General features: G+C 36.3%; 2 protein-coding genes across 9 annotated transcripts in view; both read right to left on the bottom strand.

Moving 5' to 3' along the window:
• The window catches only part of CDKL4 (cyclin dependent kinase like 4), a 62,469-nt gene extending 47,055 nt beyond the window's left edge, over positions 1–15,414 (bottom strand). For 2 of the 6 annotated variants that reach the window (XM_045809025.2, XM_045809026.2), the window contains exons 1-2: positions 13,835–15,216; positions 284–497 (exon numbers count right to left, since the gene is read on the bottom strand). In XM_045809025.2, coding sequence (XP_045664981.1) covers positions 284–451 — 168 coding nt within the window. In that variant the 5' untranslated portion in view covers positions 452–497; positions 13,835–15,216. The other 4 variants (XM_087863717.1, XM_045809023.2, XM_045809027.2 and 1 more) reach the window with 4 other exon arrangements.
• Positions 15,415–17,126: 1,712 nt separating this feature from the next.
• The window catches only part of MAP4K3 (mitogen-activated protein kinase kinase kinase kinase 3), a 181,968-nt gene continuing 179,861 nt past the window's right edge, over positions 17,127–19,233 (bottom strand). For 2 of the 3 annotated variants that reach the window (XM_045809020.2, XM_045809021.2), the window contains one exon: positions 17,127–18,870. In XM_045809020.2, the coding sequence (XP_045664976.2) occupies positions 18,783–18,870 (88 nt within the window). In that variant the 3' untranslated portion in view covers positions 17,127–18,782. The remainder of the gene's footprint in view (positions 18,871–19,233) is intronic. The other variant, XR_006781710.2, reaches the window with a different exon arrangement.

The raw sequence follows: 19,233 nt of genomic DNA, 5'->3' as shown, positions 1-19,233 counted from the left end.
GGGCGGGCAGAGAAAGGCTAAGGTGGGGGCGGGGAAGGGTAAACACTGGGCCCAAGGGACTTAGGACATTGGATATTTACCAACCAGAATGGAGGTAATTCACTATCAGAACGGCCAAAGTCCAAAGTAATAATCAATTTATTTTCCATAGTTGCTGAGACCAAGAAATTTAAGTCCAATGAGAAAAAAAAAATCACTTTAAAATTCATTCAAATTGCAATTTTGGCATCCATATTTCATCCAATACCATGACGTTGTCGATATACAGAGAAAGTTTATGTACCTTCAACATACGTATTTCTCTTAGTGCGATTTTTTTAACAACTGGATCATCTTCAGATTCCACAAATTTTTTAATAGCTACCACTTGTCCAGAGGTTTTGTTTCTGCATTTGAATACAACACCGTAGGACCCTTCTCCAATCTTAGCTAATTTTTCATACTTTTCCATTATAGTTGAAAGGACTTAAATTACTGTATTGATTGACTTGCAGCACCTGGAAAATAAGATGACTCAGCTGAATCAAGTGATCAAGGACAACGTTCTCACAGTTTCATACATAAAACCGATTTACTCAGGACGCCAAAGATTTATTTCCATCAAATAATTTTAAATACACTTAAAAATATTTGAGCATTATTTTGGTAATTCAATTGTCTTAATGTGGTTCTTCCAGCTACTGCAAAGATTTCATGTATTTCTTATAATGGGTCCCCTTTTACCTCAGTTGAATTAAAGAATTGTGGAAAGGAACCTTATCTAGTCTATTTTCATTATCCTCAAGTAAATGATTAAAATATGGTGCTGTAAAATCCAGCTGAAGGGACATTTCATACTCTTGTGTTCAGCGTTTATCTTTTCCCTCCTCACCCGTTGGACTAGGGGAACTAGGAAGAATTGAGAACAAGACACGGTACAAAGTGCTATACTTCCACCTGGTGGAGAGAAGAAAGAGAAGATGTGGACTGTGGAACAAAGCAGCCGTTAAAAACAGTAACATCTTTGTAGTGCCTCATTTATTGCTCTTAGCTTTTATATGTATGAAGGAACAGATCCTTAAATTCTTAGCTCCCAAAGAAAATAAAAAGCACAAAAAAGAAGACAGGTTTCTCTAATTTTTCATGAATGCTTTCTTTCATCGTGATTTCCATGGAAATATTTAATTTTTCTGTCCTGCCTCAGCCACTCATGAATTTCATGGTGATTGGATTACATATTAAATGATAAATAAGGCCAACATTATTAAATAAATCAGTCTAGGAATTAAAAATATAAAAATTTGAGTAAGTCTCAAAAATCCCACCCCGCTTTGTCCAGCAGAATCTTAATATAATCTGATAGTGATAATAATAGTTAGCACTTAAGTAACATTGTCCTATGAAAATTACATATAATGTCTACAACCATTCTATGAAGTAAGTGCTATTTTTATCCAATTACGTGGATGAGAAAACCGAGGCAAAGTGAAGCTAGTATGGAATTGGAACCCAGGCAGTCAGGTTCCAGAGACCACAATTTGAATCACTATGCTACTAATAAAATGTCAAGTGAAAGATTTGACCACTTTTTAAATTTCTCATATTTCAAATGAGTACCCTTTTTCTTTTTCTTTCTTTCTTTCTTCCTTTCTTCCTTCCTTCCTTCCTTTCTTTCTTTCTTTCTTTCTTTCTTTCTTTCTTTCTTTCTTTCTTTCTTTCTTTCTTTCTTTCTTTCTTTCTTTTTTCTCCTTCCTTCTTTTCTTTTTCTTTCTTTTTCTTCCTTTCCTTTGCTTTCCTTCTTTCTTTTACTTCACTAACATCTTTTCCAACCACAGAGTGTCTCAATGGAGAAAGAAATTCTACAGTGCCATATATATATATATATATATATATATATATATATATATATATATATGATTCTATTCTCTCTCTTATGAAAGGGAGAAAATGGAAACATACACACTTAAAAAACATGGAAAATTCATCACACATTATGTTCTGGAAACTCTATGAGTTATACTGTGTTGATACATGGATATTATCATCTTAAATGTATTTAGATACAAGCATGTATACATTTGTTCTTTAGCCTAGTTATAGGTGACGGAAGAAAACAGTAGGAACTAGGAATTTGCTTTAGAAAGTTATTGGTATAAATTTTTGTGGATTTATGAATTTAACCTGCTTGATAAGCCTTACAGTTACTGGAATAAACTATGAATATGTCAAAAAGCTTAATTATGATATTTAAGTCTATGTATTATTTTATTTCCATCTAGGTAGATGATTTGATCTATTGAACTATGATTTTTTTCCCCAAATGGCTTAATAGTGATTGAGTTGTCAGAATGATATTTAGATCTCTCAGTCACATCAACCAAACTTCTGAATATGATAAAATAAAACACCAGAAAATAGTACTTTATCTGGTAACCTCTCAATAGTATCTGTTTTCTAAAGCCCTTATATGTTCATGGATGATAAGTCTGAGCATGCAGGCAGGAGTTAGACCAAGGCAGAAATTCCTCCAAGGGATTTATGGCTCTAATTCCAGCTTTTTAGGACTCTACCAGAGTGTTAAGGAGCAGTAATTCCTAATATCTTACCTGAGGTACAGACCAACTACTTGTGTGTTGACTATCTCTACACAAATAGAATCATCTCAAAATCAGTTTGTTTTAAATTAAATGCCTTCTTTCTTATCTGCTACCCCTACCCAAAGTTCTTAAACCTGCTACACATTATAGCCAAATGGCTTGTGAAGATGTATATGGTGGAGAACTTTGAGACAGCTGAGGATAATGGCGGCTGTCTTAATCAAATCTCTCACACAGCTTTCACGAAGCTGTAGAAATCAACCAGAACAATAAGACCACATAAATGCAATACTTCCAAAGTAACAGGAAGACAGAGGAATTTACAAACTTCAGTAGAAAAGTAAACTCCAAATTCTGGAAGAAATCTCTCTTAAGGTTCCACTATAAGCCTTTGCAGAGAGTAAATACAGAATGGGGTGGGATCTGTAAAAAACTGTAAAGAAGAGAGTAAAGGAAACAAAGGGTCTAAGATAGACTTAAAATCATCCCCCCCCCCCCATTCCCTGAAGAGAAAATGCATCACAAGTGCAAAAACACTAAGTGTGTCCTGGTAGATCAGAGCATTTGCCACAGGGAAGGGCCTTAAAAGTCATGGATACTGAGGGGGCATTGGTCAGTGTGACACTACTCTTGGGGAAGAGAAGGGCAAGAGGGGAGGGAGAGGCCTATCGAATCTCTGTCAGAGACTGGATAGTGAAGGGAAAAAGAAGCAAGAGGGATAAATTTGTGCCCCTGCAAGACAAAAGAGAATCCAAAAACTGAAGGACTTGCAAATCTCTTCACCACTAATTACCAAAAAAAAAAAAAAAAAAAAAAAAAAGGTGCTACTCATTAAAGAAACTGCATGTTGGTACAGTGACAGAAAGGACTCTCTTGAGTTAGGATTACTGTCAATTATTACAAGACAAAACCTGCCCAGGAAATAAAATAAAGAAAAGCAGTCTCCATACAAACTTATTATTGGAAGAAAATAGAAATGAGAATTGAACATTTCTGATTAAAGTCGTGACAAAAAACGCTAACAATGAAGCAGAAGAAAACTAACACACCACTCCAAACTGATTTAAATATCTTCTAACATTCATCTGGAGATGTGAAAAGCCACTTAAATTTTTTATTTATTTATTTGAGAGAGCGATAGGGAGAGAAAGCATGAGTGGGGTAGGGCTGAGAGGAGAGGAGGAAGCAGGCTCCCTGGGGCTCTATCCCAGGACCCCGGGATTATGACCTGAGCTGAAGGCAGAGCTTCACTGACTGAGCCATCCAGGCGCCCCATGAAAAGCCACTCTGAATCAGAAATTCAAATAAGACCAGAACAGCAACAAAAAAACAAAAAAAGAAAAAGAAAAAAGAAAAAAAAAGGTAGTTGATTGAACTAAGGAAAGAAACAAGAAAAAGACAAAATCATCTCACAAGTAAAGGCTAAAAAACACAAGATGCCAATGGGATAACAGATTCCAATGAAAATTTAATAAGGAGAATTTTAAAAAGGCAGAGCAACAATTAAGAGAATAAAAATGAGAAGAAAAAAAAAGTAAAAGAGTTCAGAGAGAAAGTGGTTGAAATGGAAGACAGGCAAAGAAGGCCCAACATACACAACTAGAGTCTCTGAAGAAAACAGAACAGTGGAACAGAGCCAATAGTTGAAACTATAAACTATGAAATTTTTCTGGCAACAAAATAATATTGGAGTATACATATTGAAAAGGCCCATCAGGTAGTTGGAAAAACTGAATCAGAGAAATCAACTTGAAGATGTATTTGAATAAGACTATCAAAGAAAATCTCTCATAGCCTGCAAACATAAAGACTAAACTGAAGTCTAGAATGAGAGTGACATTGGACTTTCAAGAGAACACACCACGCAACATAAAAATATAGCAGCCTTTTGAAGAAATTCAAGAGAAGAAAGTGAAAGCCAGGATTTTACACTCAACCAAGCTGTCTCTCAAGTAGCAAAGTTATAGATACAGTTTAAAATATTCAGGCCCTCCAGGAATACTGTATTCATGAACTTTCTCAAAGAATCTACAAGAGGATAACTCACCCAACCAAGAGCTGATTGGGAAAACTTCAGGAAGAGATTTATAGTAAGCATTTAATATATTTAATTGAAGACTACAGCAAAGGTGGGGACGAGGGTGGAAGAATAACATATAAATGTCAGAAGTGCTGACAGTGTAGAAAGTAATGCAATTAAAAATACGTTTAAGAAACGGAAAGAGAAAGAAGCAGATTAACTCATTGATAACTGAATAGATGGAGGAGTAAAATATACCATTAAAAACAGACAAACCACAGAATAAAAGGTTAAATAAGAAAGCAGGGACTAAGAGCATTAAGAAAATACCCAAAGAAATGTGAGAAATAAAAATCAAACACAATACTTAGAGAAAGAAACACAGATTAACATTGTACACATAAAAATTATAATATAAAATAATATGACAGAGTAAAGACTAATATCAGTGTTATCAATAAATATGAGTGGGCTTACTCATTTATTAAATGAAAAAGATTTTCAATTTGGCTCACAAAGCAAGATCCAAGTATAAGCTCTATGCAAGAGACACATCTAAAGTGGCTCAGAAAGGTTAAAAATAAAAAGACAAGCAAAGGTATTCAGGACAAATGGAAACATTAAGAAAGGAGATTTGTGATCCTGCTATCTGATGAAGTAGAATTAAAACTAAAAAAGCATTAAATACAACAAAAGGGGAGTATTTTTAATGCTAAAGCCACAATTCACAATGAAGATATAAGAGCCCCAAATAACATAGCAAATACTGTTATAAAGCAGAAGCTTTAGGACATGCAATAAGACATGTACAGAAACACATTAATAATGAAACTTAAACACATCACTCTCAGGAAAAAGCAAGGAAATGAACACAAGATATGTAACTATGTAGAAGACCTAAACAACGTAACCAATAAGGTAGACCTTTAAGAGAGAGATACATTGAATTTTATACTCTGATAATCTAAAATATACCTTCTTCTCAAGCACACATGGAATATTTATTAAAAATGACTATATATTAGGTTACAAAGAAAACATTAGAAAGTTTCATAAACTAGAATTATTATAAAAACATTCTGATCACAAACTATCAAACTAGAAATTAGAACAATTTAAATATAAATTATTATTACTTATATATAAATTATATATAAACATAAATGTATAACTATTAAAATTATTATTTGTATTAAAATATATATCATATAAATAATACACATACATTATACATATACATATAATAATATACATAAATATACATATATTATTTATATATATTTATATTATATATACTTATATATATATAATAAAAAAAGACTTTCTACCTAGAAACTAAAAAAGGCTTCAGTTAAATACTTGTTGGGTAAAGGGTGAAATACAAACTGAAATAATGGAATTAAAAATAATAATAATGAAAATACTATGTATCAAATCAATGAGATACATTTAAAGCAGGGTTTCTCAACTGGGGGTGATTTTGGCCCCCAGGGGAATTTTTCAATGTCTGGAGATATTTTGATTGTTACGAGATGCAGAGGCCAGGGATGCTGCTAAATACCCCTCAATGCACAGGATAGAACCCCACAATAAAGAATTATCTATCCAAAATGTTCATAATGCCATGGTTGAGATACCCTGACATATAGAAATTAGGAGAAAAAAATCCAGAGATCAAAACAATATAGAAGAAAAAAGAGTAAAAATAACAAATTAAATTCAATAATCTAAAAAAAAGAACGATAAAATAAACCAAAAGAAAGCACAAGAAACAATGAAATTGAAGCAGAAATTAATAGAGAATACAAAAATAATACATCTTATTAATAAACCCAAATCCTAGCTCCTTAAAAAAATTAAAACAGACTAACCTATAACTGGCCTAAGAAAAAAGGGAGAAAGAATGAATATACAAAATAAGGAACGACAAGAAGTAATAATCATCGAAAGAGAACAATTTTCTTAAATCATGAGGCTACTTGCAGGCATCTATAAAGATAAATCTGAAAACTTAGATGAAATGGATAATTTTCTAGAAAAACAGAGTTTACAAAAATTTATCTAATTAGAGATTGAGAATTTAGAGTGGTTTCTGTATAAGAAATAGTTTGTTTTTTGTGCTTTTTAAAAATCCCATGAAAAAGCAACAGGGGTCAGACTTTGACTACTATGGAGTAAAGAGGTTGGTGAATCCTCTTCCTAAAACACAAGACCAGGCAAAAATTAAAAACAAACAAACAAACAAAAAAGAAAACCTAAAACCAAAACCAAAAACAACCCATAACAATTAACTCTGGAAATTAACCAAAGGCAAAAAACAAATTGAGAAGTATTTATTCATGATAAGTTAGAATTCCACTTAAGGACAATGGGAGTCTGTGGCTTCTTACCAGATTCTGCTGCCATTCTTCCTCTACCCCCATCCCCCAGGTCAGCAGGTACAGCAGTTCTATCACTGTGAACTGGCCATGAAACAGAAGCCTTAGTCCAAGAGAAAATGTGCTTGACATGGCTCAAAACTGTGACAGGTTGAAAACCTATGACAATACTGTCAGTAAAATTCTTATGAATTCAGTAGGAAACAAATGGGGAAAACCCCCACAGCGTTGCAAGCCTAAGGATGTGGTTCCAGTAGAGGTGAGCTGCAGACTAGCCAAAAATTTATGGGAAGATCATGGAAATGAAAGAAACATAGAAGGGTTAGGTTGGCTTTACATATCTCTGGCTAACTGGGAAACTATGAGGAATGCACAGGGAAGATAAGGGAGGGCCTTGAGGGAAGTTAAAGCTGAGGAAGATTTGAGGACTGACTGGACTATGAATGCACTCTCCAACGCACACACTGATCCACTGGAAGAGGGTGAAAGACTATGGCTAGAGTTATTTAAGTACCACCACTGCCCAAATTATTGGTGACCACTAAACTATGCAGACAACAGTGAGTCCTAGTGAGCCAGGCTAAAAAAATAAAAAACTGAACACAGACATCAACATTCACATACTTGAAATGAGATAGATTCTGGAATACAGGCAGGTTGCAAAAACAAAAACAAAATGAACCCACAAAAAAAGCCCTCAGGAGAAAACTGGAATCCAGTATAGATATATTATCTAAAGTGTCCAGTTTTCAATTTAAAAAATTATGAGACAATGGTAAGAAAAAAGAAAGTATGCTGGCTACTCAGGGGGAAAAAAAGGCAATATAAATGGATTCTGTATGGATCCAGCTATTTTATTAGCTGACGAAGACTTTAAAGCAAAAATTATAAATATGTTCAAATAATTAAAGCAATATAATTTAAAGAATTAAAGAAAAATACAACACTGACTTAATAAATAGGAAATCTCAACAACAACAACAAAAGAGAAGTAAAAAAAAAAAAGAATCAAATGGAAATTTTAGAGTCGAAAAGTACAACTGAAATGAAAAATTCACTAGGTGGGCTCAACAGCAGATTTGAGACAGCAGAAGAAAGAATCAATGAATCTGAATACAGATTAATAGAAAAAGACTAGTATGCAAGACAGAAAAAAAACTGAAGATGAACAGAGCCTCAGAGGCCTGTGGTACAAAATAAATAGTACCAACATAAACGTAATGACATTCCCAGAAAAAGAAGTGAGAAAAAGGGGAAGAAAAAAAATATTGAAAGAAATAATGGCCCCAAATGTTCCAAGTTTAATGGAAAACACTAATCTACAGATTCAAGAGCTAAATGAATCCCAAGTAGGATAAACATTAGGAGATCCAGTTCTAGATACATCATAGCCAAACTGTTAAAAACCAAAGATAAAGAGAATATCTTGAAAATAGTGAGAGAGATCCATTCACATACAAGAGAACAATATGCCTAATGACTGACTCCTCATCAGAGAAAACAACAAAAAAAAATCAATAAAACAGAAAGCTGGTTCTTCAAAAAGATCAACAAAACTGATGAACCTTTAGACTAAGAAAAAAAGAAAAATTACTCAAATACAATTACCTACAGAAATTAAAAATGGTTAACAGAAAAATACAAACGGTTTTATGCAGCCAAATTAGACAACATGGTTGAACAAATGCTTAAAAAGACAAAATATTAAAACCGACTCAAGAAAAAGAAAATCTGACCAGGTCCATAATAAATGAAGAAACTGAATAAAAATAAAAAATATGCCCACAAAGAAAAGGGTCAGATGGCTTCATAGGTGAATTCTACCAAACAGTCAAAAAAGAACTGATACCAATTCTTCACAAACTAGTCCTAAAAATAGAAGAGGAGGAAACATTTTCTAACTCAATCCATAAGGCCAATATTACCTTGATATGCAGTCAGGCTAAGAGATTACCAGAAAACTACAGATTGCTATTTTCATGAATATAGACACAAGAATCCCCAACAATATAATTGGCAAACCAAATCCAGACACATATGAAAAGGATTATATGCCATGACTATGTGGAATTTATTTCAAGAATCCAAGGTTGGTTTAATATCTGAAAATCAATAATGTGTAACACCATAATAACAGCATAAAAGACAAAACCACATGACCATTTCAATAGACATAAAAAAAGCATTTGACAAAAGCCAAAACTCATTCATGATAAAAATCTCAATAAAAATAAAAAATAAAATGAAGTTAACCTGCTTAAGGGTGAAAGACAATGCTTTCCCCCTAAGGCTGGGAAAACAATTTTGCTTTTACCACTTCTATTTAACATGTTATTGGAAGTTCTTCTGTTGCAATAAAGCAAGAAAAAGAAATTAAAGTTATATAGATTGGAAATGGAAAGTAATGCTGCCATTATTCAGAAATGCCATGATACCATATATAAAAAATCCTAATGAGTCTATAAAAAAACAACTGGAACTAATGAACAAGTCTGCAATGTAGTAGTATACACGATCAATATACAATAATAAATTGTATTTCTAAGCACTAGCAACAATTTGAAGATGAAACGAAAACAATTCTACTCACAACAACAAAAGAATAAAATATTTAGAAATGAATTTAACAAGTGAAGTGTAAGACCTATACACTGAAAATTAAAAATATTTCTCATGAAATTAAAGAAGAGATAAATAAAAGGAGAGAAATGTCATGATCATGGATTGTAAAACTCGGTAAGTTATCTGTTCCCCATAAATTCACTGACAGATTAAATTCAATCTCTATAAAAATCCCAATAGACTTTTTTGGGGGTAAAAATTGACAAAATGGGGGCACCTGGGTGGCTCAGTCGTTAAGCATCTGCCTTCGGCTCAGGTCATGATCTGGGGGTCCTGGGATCGAGCCCCTCATCTGGCTCCCTGCTCTGCTGGGAAGCCTGCTTCTTCCTCTCCCACTCCCCCTGCTTGTGTTCCCTCTCTCGCTGACTGTCTCCCTGTCAAATAAAGAAATAAAATCTTTTTAAAAAATTGACAAAATGAACCTAAGATTGATATGTAAATGCACAGTACCCAGAACCGCCAAAGCAACCTGGAATAAAAACAAACTGGGAAGACTTACAATATCTGACTTCAGATTTTACCATAAAGTTAGAGTAAATCAAATGAATATGGTATTGGCATAAAGACAGACATATATACCAGTGAAATAGAGTAGAACATCAAGAAATAACTCTTTTTATTTATAGCCAATTGATTTCGACAAAGATGCCATGGCAATTCAACGAAGACAGAATGTTTTCAACAAATGATGGTAGGACAAGTGGTGTCCATATGTAACAAAATAAAAATAAAAACAAAAAAACTTAGATACCTACACAATATACCAAAATTAATTCAAAATGGATCACAGACCAAAATGTAAGAGCCACAACTACTAGTGACTTCTAGTAAAAATATAGGAGAAAAATCTTTCTGACCTTAAGGCAGGCAAAAATTTCTAAGATCTGACGCTAAAAGCATGATAAAAGAAAAAAACTGATAAAATTGAATTCATCAAAATTTTAATCTTTTGCTCTTCACAAAAACTGCTTTATTAAGAAAATGAAAAAACAAGCCATAGACTGAAGGAAATATTAGATTAGGAGGATTTGTATACACAATACATAAAGCACTCTTATAATTCAACAGGCAGCCAGATAACCCAAGTTAAAAATGGACTAAAGATTTTTTTCAAGTAAACTCTACCCCCAACATGGGACTCAAACTTAAAACCCCAAGATCAAGAGTCACATGCTCTACCAACTGAGACAGTCACCCCAGAAATGGACAAAAGGTTTGAAGAGACATTCCACGAAAGAAGATATACAAATTGTCTCATAAGCACATGAAAGGATGCTATTAGTCATTAGGAAATGTAAATTAAAACCAAAATAAGATACCACTACACACACACCAGAATGGGTAAAATCCGAAAGACTGACAGTATCAAGGATTGATAAGGATGTATAGAAACTGGAACTCTCACACATGAATGGTGGGAATGTTAAGTGGCACAGCCCACTGGGGAAAAACAGGTAATATCTTAAACATAAATTTAACATAAAGGTTAAATATAAAAAGCAATTCCACTCTTTGGTGTCTACCCAGGAAAAATAAAAATATATGCTTATACAAAGACATGCACGCAAGTGTGTATAGTACCATTATTCGTAAGAACTTCAACTGAAAACAAACTAAATGTCCATTAACTGATGAATGAAAACCCGTGCAAGGAAATACTTGTTCAGCATTAAAAGGAAAGCACTGGTACATGCTATTACGTGATAAGCATAAAAAAACACAACTGAAAACATAGGCCATGTGAAAGAAACCAGACAATTCCCCCTTCACACACATATTGTATGATTCCATTTACATGAAATTTCTAGAAAAGGCAAGTGTGCTACTGAGAAGGACCCAGCATCTCTTCAGTGGTACTGTTGCCCGAAATGCAAAACTTGAATCAAATCATGAGAAAAAAGTAGGCAAAACGTTGGCATCCTACAAATAACTGGCCTGTGTGTTTTTTTTTTTAAATGGTAAAGTCATAAAAGACAAAGGTCAAGGTACTGTTCCAGAAAGAAGGAGAATAAAAAGATATGAAAATGAAATGTAATGTGTGATCCTAAATTGAATTTAAGATTGGGATAACTGAATAGTAACACTGGGATAATTGGTGAAATCTATTGACTGTGGATGAGGTACTAAATTTCCTGATTTTTGGTAATCCGTCCTGTGGTCATGTAAGAAAATGTCCTCGTTCTTAGGAAATATACACTGAACTACTTAAGGGTAGAGGCACATGATGTCTGTAACTTACTCTCAAAAGGTACAGAAAAATTAACATACATGTAGTTATACATGAAGAGAGAAAGGAAATGATAAAACAAATGGAGCACAATTAATGAATGTAGATGTATGGGAGTTCATAGCACTTTTCTTGCAAGTTTGAAATTCTTATATCAAAATCAAGCTATTTAAAAAAACCTACATATGGTGGGACTGAAGTGTCTTAACTCACTTTTTTCTGCATATTTACTTCTGTTACACCAAAAACATCTTTCTCAGATATTGTCCTTCCTCAAAAATGTCTCATGGCCTCTGATGCCACAGAATAAAGTTCAGATTACAGTCCTTTACACTCTGGTCCCAATGGACCTTTCCCACATCGCTTCTCAAATTCCTCCCCAAACACTTTCAGATCTGTCTCTGCTTATGCCACTGCTGGGAAGGTCTGACTCTGAAATCCTCATCTTTTGCAGTTCAACTCAAATGTCCTTTCTTTTATCCTCCCCCAATCCCCAAAGCCAAGCTCTTTCTCTGCACACATCCTATGCTCACAACTCCTCTCGCTCCTTTTTTACACTTTATTCATTACACCTGACTTGCATTCTTAGCCCACCGGCTGGCACCCGGCAGGTGCTCAACCTGTTGAAGTCCTACCATAATTTTATTCTCTAACCTTTCTGCTAAATACGTAAAATAATTTTCTGTTTTAAGTGAAGGAAATAATCACATTTTGATTGTTAATACAGCACCTGCGCAGGAAATCAAGATCAAGCAGTGATATAGCCACTGACAGGGAATAGATGAAACTGGTTGAAAATATTTTTCATATCATCAGTGACCTTCATCTGAATTTACATATCTCTTGGCTATGGGGCCTCCTGACTTCAAAATTTACTGAATACTTGACTGTTAATTAAGTTCTGTGTACAAAGGCAAAAACAGATATAGACTTGGGCCCATTGGTAGATATAGCAAGATTATTAGAGTAGATAAGATACGTGAGTGGATCATTAAATTCTTTGAAATTTTCCTGTTTAATTTCCTTAGTCTGACGGAAATGATGCCCACAGAAACAGAGAAAACACTGGGAGGCAGATTATTTTCCATGACTGCATCACAAAACAGGTCCTGAGGGCTCAAGCAAGCCTATGGAATGCACTGGGGGAAGAAAAACAAAATTAAGAAAGGGAGAGTAATGGGATGAAAAAAATACTAATTTCCTAATCTTAAGTTTATAGGAAACTGGTGTGAACAGTGGTGTTAGGAATGAGGGAAGCAAGGAGATATTTTCAAGACCGGGCAGCCCAGTTCAATTCTGCAGGCTTAAAGTCACAATGTGCTCTGCGGTTTATTGTTATTTCCAATGCACCCAAACTTCTAGTATTCATATTCAATAGAACTGATCAGGAAAATGGGCTGCAAACGCATTCTGCACCTGTCTTACGAACATAACACTGAATTACAGAACTGCAAAAATACACACACCTGTTAATCAACGTCTTGGTGATAGTACAATCAGGTTAATTAAAAGCATCCCCAGGAAACCAGAAGATCGTATAATTTATATAATCCAAGAAGCGAATTTTGTTTAAAACATCACATTTCGTATGTACACGTATCTGGAAGCTTGGCATAGTCCACTTTACTTCCAGGCCTCCAAAGCGGTCTCGACTCTTCAAAGGCAGTCCAGCTTCTCGGCCACACACGGGTCTCCCAGGGCGCAGGTGCGCGCCCGGGGCCCCCTCTGCCACCACCGCAGCCGCAACCCACCTGCCGCCCTCCCGCGGCAGCTCGCCTCCTCAGGGCCGCACCTCCCTCTAGCCCCTAGGGAGCCGCAGCGGGTGGGGCGTGCGGCCGGCGGGAGCACCCCGTCACCTCTAGCCCTCGCCCCCACCCTGCCTGTCCCTCCGGAGGCTACCGGACGGGGACGCTCCCCTGCCCTCAAGAACTTTCCCTTATATGGGAGCGTGCATACAGACCCCAGTCCTCTCTCCCTCAGTCCCCCGCCCGCCGACAGCACCCCCACTTACGGCGCGGACCGGGGGGCGCCCGCGACGCCGTCTCGCGCAGGCCGGAGCGGCCCGACTCGGCTGAGGTCGCTGTGCGCCGGCCGCCACCCGCCCAGCAACTGCGGAGCGCAGGGCCGCGGCGTCTCCGGGGCAACCGGACGCTCAGGGCGCGCGGGCCGGGCGGCTTCCGGAGCGGTCCCCTGGCGTCCGCCGCCTCGCCCGGGAGTGGGGGTGGGGCAGCCTCCCGGCAGAGCCATAAGGTCGGGGGTGCAGATGCGGCAGCGGTTTCTGCTCCAGAACCCTGAAGATGCCCCGAGGAAGGCGCTCAGGAAACATTTACACTACTTCTCCTTGAACGCCGTGATTGCAGGCAGTCCTGTCCTTTCCAAGTCCTCAAGAGCACGGAGAACGAAGCCCACCTAAACGGTGAAATGAGGCCGCTTCCCCGCCTGGGCAGAGACCTTCAGTTTGTCAGAGCCTCTCTTACTAGTCAGTACTTCCCAGTCCTGCTTTATTGTCCGCACTCTTGGGAAGGCTCTCCAGTGACAGGCAGCTAGCGGCTGCGGGGCACACTGCGGCCATGTCCACAGTTCAGCAAGCACTGTGGTACCTGGAGCGGATTCAGAACCCGACAGATATGCCACCCAGGCGGAAGCAAGTCCGGCAAATAATACGATGAATGCCAGATTGAAGTAAATGGATTAACGCTGCACAAGCTCGTTTTTGCCAAAACTTACCCATCTTGTTCCCAAATATGAACTTTAAAATACTGTATGTTAATAAGCACATACATACTTGTTTAGCATCAATAAAACGCTCCCCATCATGCGGGATTTAGGGTGGTCATGCTTCCCCTTCTTCCCTCAGGTGACTGTGCTCTTCCTCATCTTCTATTTTCCATTTGCTTCGGAAATAAAACCAGAAACCACCTTTATCTCTTTTCTCTTTCAAGACCAAGTATACTCCCAATAAACTCACATCTACTCATTTCTGCCCTCATTAGGCCATAGAACCTATTCTCAGTAAGGATACAAGTCACCACCGACGCACAAACCCAGAGGCCTGTTTTCGTGGGCGTGTGTCTGGTCGCTGCAGTTCCTCGAACTGTTGACTGTGGAGCTTGCAGCTCCTTTTCTCATTAGGAAGCACTCCACAATCAGGCCCAACTTTGTTTTCTAGCTTTGCGCCCGTCGCTGTGCTCCAGGCGCTCTAAACCAAGCTCAGGTGCATTTACGGTCACCGCTCCCCGAACCTGCATTCAAGGTCCTTGAACCTTAGCCTAACCTACAGCTCACTACCCTTTCGTCCCGCACTTGATGAACTCTTCATCTGTCAACAACCTGGTTTATATATAACCTTCCACACAAAGGCCTTCTTTTTCCCAAAGCATAATTAGGTGCAGCCTTTTGTACCTTTTTTTTTTCCATCCAAGTGGGCTCCTTGAATACTGGAAATGATGCCTTTTCCATCTTTTTTTCCAGTGTCAGTGAGGTGCCTGGATAAACTGTTAAATGATATATGTTGGTTAAATAACTGAATATCTCGCAAAAGTAAAAAGAAAAAAAAGTCTTTGCAATGAGTTTTGACTAGACTTAATAAGCTTTAACTGTAAAGTTATTTTATGCAAATCCTTTTATTCTAGTACAAAACACTTTGAATAAAGAAAAATGCTTTTTGGTAAAGCCAAAAAATTAAGACAGGAAGTTAATTTCTTTTATTTCGAGAGATTGTGAAAATCAGAATTTGAAATCCAACTGCTGGAGAAAATAAATCTAATTTCTGGGGGGAAAATTCTTCATGTATTTTAGAGAGCAGTGGATACACTGCTTGTATTCTGTGTAATACATACTTTAGGATAGTATTTAAAGGAATACACTTTGAACCGAGTGGCCTGGGTTCAAATCTTAGCTCCACCTCTTATCAGTTATATTTTTTCGCAAGTTATTTAAGCTTTCTGTGCCTCAGTTTCTTCATTTGTAAAATGGCATTAACAATACCTACCCACTGGGCTGTTCTGGGGCTTCCATGGGACAATCTGGTAAAACACGTAGAATCACACCTAACACGGATACATGCACTGCATACTTACTATATTCCCTCAAGTAATACTCTTAGTGCTTACCCATTATTTTGTATAGCGTACATTTTCATCTTTCTTCAGTAACGGTGAAAACTGCTATCTGTCCTTTCTCTCCTCGTCTCTCCTAGAATCCGTGTAAGCTGAATGACAGCAACAGGCCCAGAAACCACTGATCTCATTCTTCTCAACACTACTGCCTAAGAAACTAGCTAATTAGATAGACAGCTTGAACTTCAAATGAAGATGAAATATATTGTCTCCAACATTTAGGTGAGTGGCTCTTTTCCTTTTGAGTGAATAAAGATCCTTCATCAAAAGTTACTAGGTGGAGCTACAAAATTTGCATTTTTAAGAGTCATCAAAGATTATCCTGAGGCATATATCCTTGGAAAAGTTATTTAAATTCAGGTCAACCAATGTTTCCCACATAGGGACTGCACATCAGAATAATCTGCATGACTTTATAAAAATAATAGGTTATTGGGCTTGGCCCCCAAAGATTGATTTCGGGGGTCTATGTTTTTAAAAAGCCCATGAGTAACACACAAACCAGTAGTTTATTTTCTGGAAATAATTTCAAGTGTTTGACAGTTAAATATGATTGTTAAATATTTTGAGATGTGACCCTTTATATAACTTACAGGACTTGGAAATTAGAAAAAACAGTGGCCCAGAAAAAGGATCAACAACCTGGTCAATAAATGTCAAAAACAGAATCTTGATTTCTTGAAAATCTTTTCCATGAGTCTGTTTTTCAACAAGTTGACAAAATGTTATACTGGCAAAGATGCGTTTTTAAAACAGTCATTATTCAGTCATTAATGCTAAGATCAGTGACAACGTATTTATTTGGGAAAAGAGATACATATACACAACTGCTATGACTATTAACACCTATATGATTTAGAAGTCATGTTTTTAGATAAGGAAACTGTTCTAGAGTCAACAACTTACCTAAAGTCACAGAAAGGTAGTGGGACTAGCAAAGGTAGAAATGGTGCCTCATGATCCACCATCCAGTTCTTCCCACCTAATTGTCCCCTTCTTCAGTCTCTAGAACTGCATTCCCCAACTCTCCCCTTCCTTTCCATAATCCAGGAGTCGGCAAACTTTTTCTGTAAAGGGTCAGATGGTAAATATTTAAGGCTTTGTAAGCCATAAAGCTTTCTTGCAACCACTCACCTCTGTCACTGTAGCACAAACACAGCCATAGACAACACATAAATGAGTATGTGGTGTGGTGTTCCAATAAAACTTTATTTACAAAAACAAGTAGTGAGCAGGATTCGGCTGAGGTATGTTTGCCGACACCTGCTCATACATAAGACTATGAATGTTTCATTGATTTTCCTGATCAGAAAGTTGAAGATTTTATAAAAGATACCCCTTTAGGAAACTGAGATGACAGTCAAATAAAAATATGATCTGAGGGACCAGAATGGGTATATTGGATTCAATGCAGAATAATTAAAAAACTGTTTTTCTCCTTAATATATTTTAGTCTTACTCTATATAGATTAAGCCAGATGACAAGCTACTATACAACCGCATGTTAAAAAACATGTTTATTTTACACTATGTACAATCAGGAATATATTTAAAAGCATTATCAGTTAAAATAAATGAAGACCATAAATCACAATTTAGTTTGTTCCTAGTGTATATACCCACATTAAAATATAAAGAACATATACCAAAAAAGAGCCAAAGTGTGCATTTTGCTAAAACTTGGTATATACATATTCCATTGGGAAAAAAGCAATAAAAAATGACTTTAAACGAAAACTAAGTTCCTGTGATGTGTAGTAACCATTATATTTTTTATATGAGGTAGTAACTAAATTATTTTGGCCATGTGTTAATACTCTAAGTCAAAAGAAATACGAAAATGATCATAAAATAAGGCCAACCAAAGTAAAAATTTCACTAGAAATTTGAACCACTCCACTGTATGGAATGTTATAGGTCTTCAATGTGATTCTATGAAATGTTTAGTGTGGACTCTTTAATAATGCTAACTTATTTTTTGTGCATACTGTAATTCAGACAACTGCAGTGTTACACCACGGTACCGCTATTCTGGGATTCAAAAATTTTTCAAAGGTATGTTTTTAAGCACAGATAAACAATCTTACAGGATTCTGCTTAAATATAAAAAGACCAGTTACTACAACAGGTGGTTAATTGGTTTGTTTCACATAGAAAACAATCCAAGTACATTTAAAAAAGATGTTGTGGAGCCAAATGCACATTGACAATGTCACAGCTTACTTTTGTGACTTAATACATCACATATCAATACTTTGTGCAAATATAAACACCAGTGTACTTGCATTAAAATTAAAAACAAGATTATAAAATGATTATAGCCTCCATTACAATTTGGAAAGTTACAAGATCTGTATTCATATTACTAAATTACATATAATAAAAATACAATAGTGTTAAATGTACGGTTTCATTGCCAGCATCCCATTTTGTAATATAGACACACCCAAGAATATACTAAGAATTCTTAAAATATTAACCCCAAATGCATTTTCATTAACATTTACATCTGTACAGATAAGACACGTACTTGTACATCTCATAAAAGTACATTATCTACATAAATTCGTAGTGTATGTCTTCAGCAATATGAAGTTTCACAGAAAAATACTGCCTGTATGTACAAAGATTACATAACAATGAATTAAGCACTTGTGTGGTTCAATATGCTAAATATATCCATACCACTGAAAACAAAAATTCTCCCCATCTCGTCTCATGCCACAATAAATTACAAGGGACTGAAGCCAGGTCACTGCAGCCTCTGTACAGCTTCAAGCTTTCGTCCACGGTGCAGCAGTAGTGCTCGTTCCAACGTTAACTGTCGAAGCACAGTCTTCTTCAGTAACTGTTCTCATGGCCTGCTAGGATGTATAAGTTGCTATTTGCCGTGGGGTTATCAGTTGGCCTACTTTCCAAAACCACGACCCTAAAGGTGATAAACAAACAGAAGTTATTCTTGAAAACTACGGTTAGCAGAAACATTTTCCATGGCTTCTTCATTTTATGCCTCCATAAATGCTGTTTGATTTGTGGGCAGGAAATGATTTGCAAATCACTATGATTAAAGAACCAATTCCAGCTCCAGGAAGTACTTTTGCTGCCCACCACCTCCCACCTCTAAGCCAGTGTTGTAAGAGTTAGAGGTGGGGAAAACCTGTATTTGGAATAATCTGGGGGAACTTAATTCTCACAAAGTATAAAACAACCTGTCGTTCAAGAATCAGAAAGTATATCGGAATAGAACCCAAAAATTCTATTTGGCACTAAAACCAGAAAGTTTTATTTGTTA

Source organism: Ursus americanus, chromosome 7 (genome assembly GCF_024610735.1).
Source record: "Ursus americanus isolate L20-20 chromosome 7, mUrsAme1.1.p, whole genome shotgun sequence".
Classification (NCBI taxonomy): Eukaryota; Metazoa; Chordata; class Mammalia; order Carnivora; family Ursidae; genus Ursus; species Ursus americanus.
Note: the sequence above shows the minus strand (reverse complement) of the source record. Positions and strands in the feature narration are given on the sequence as shown.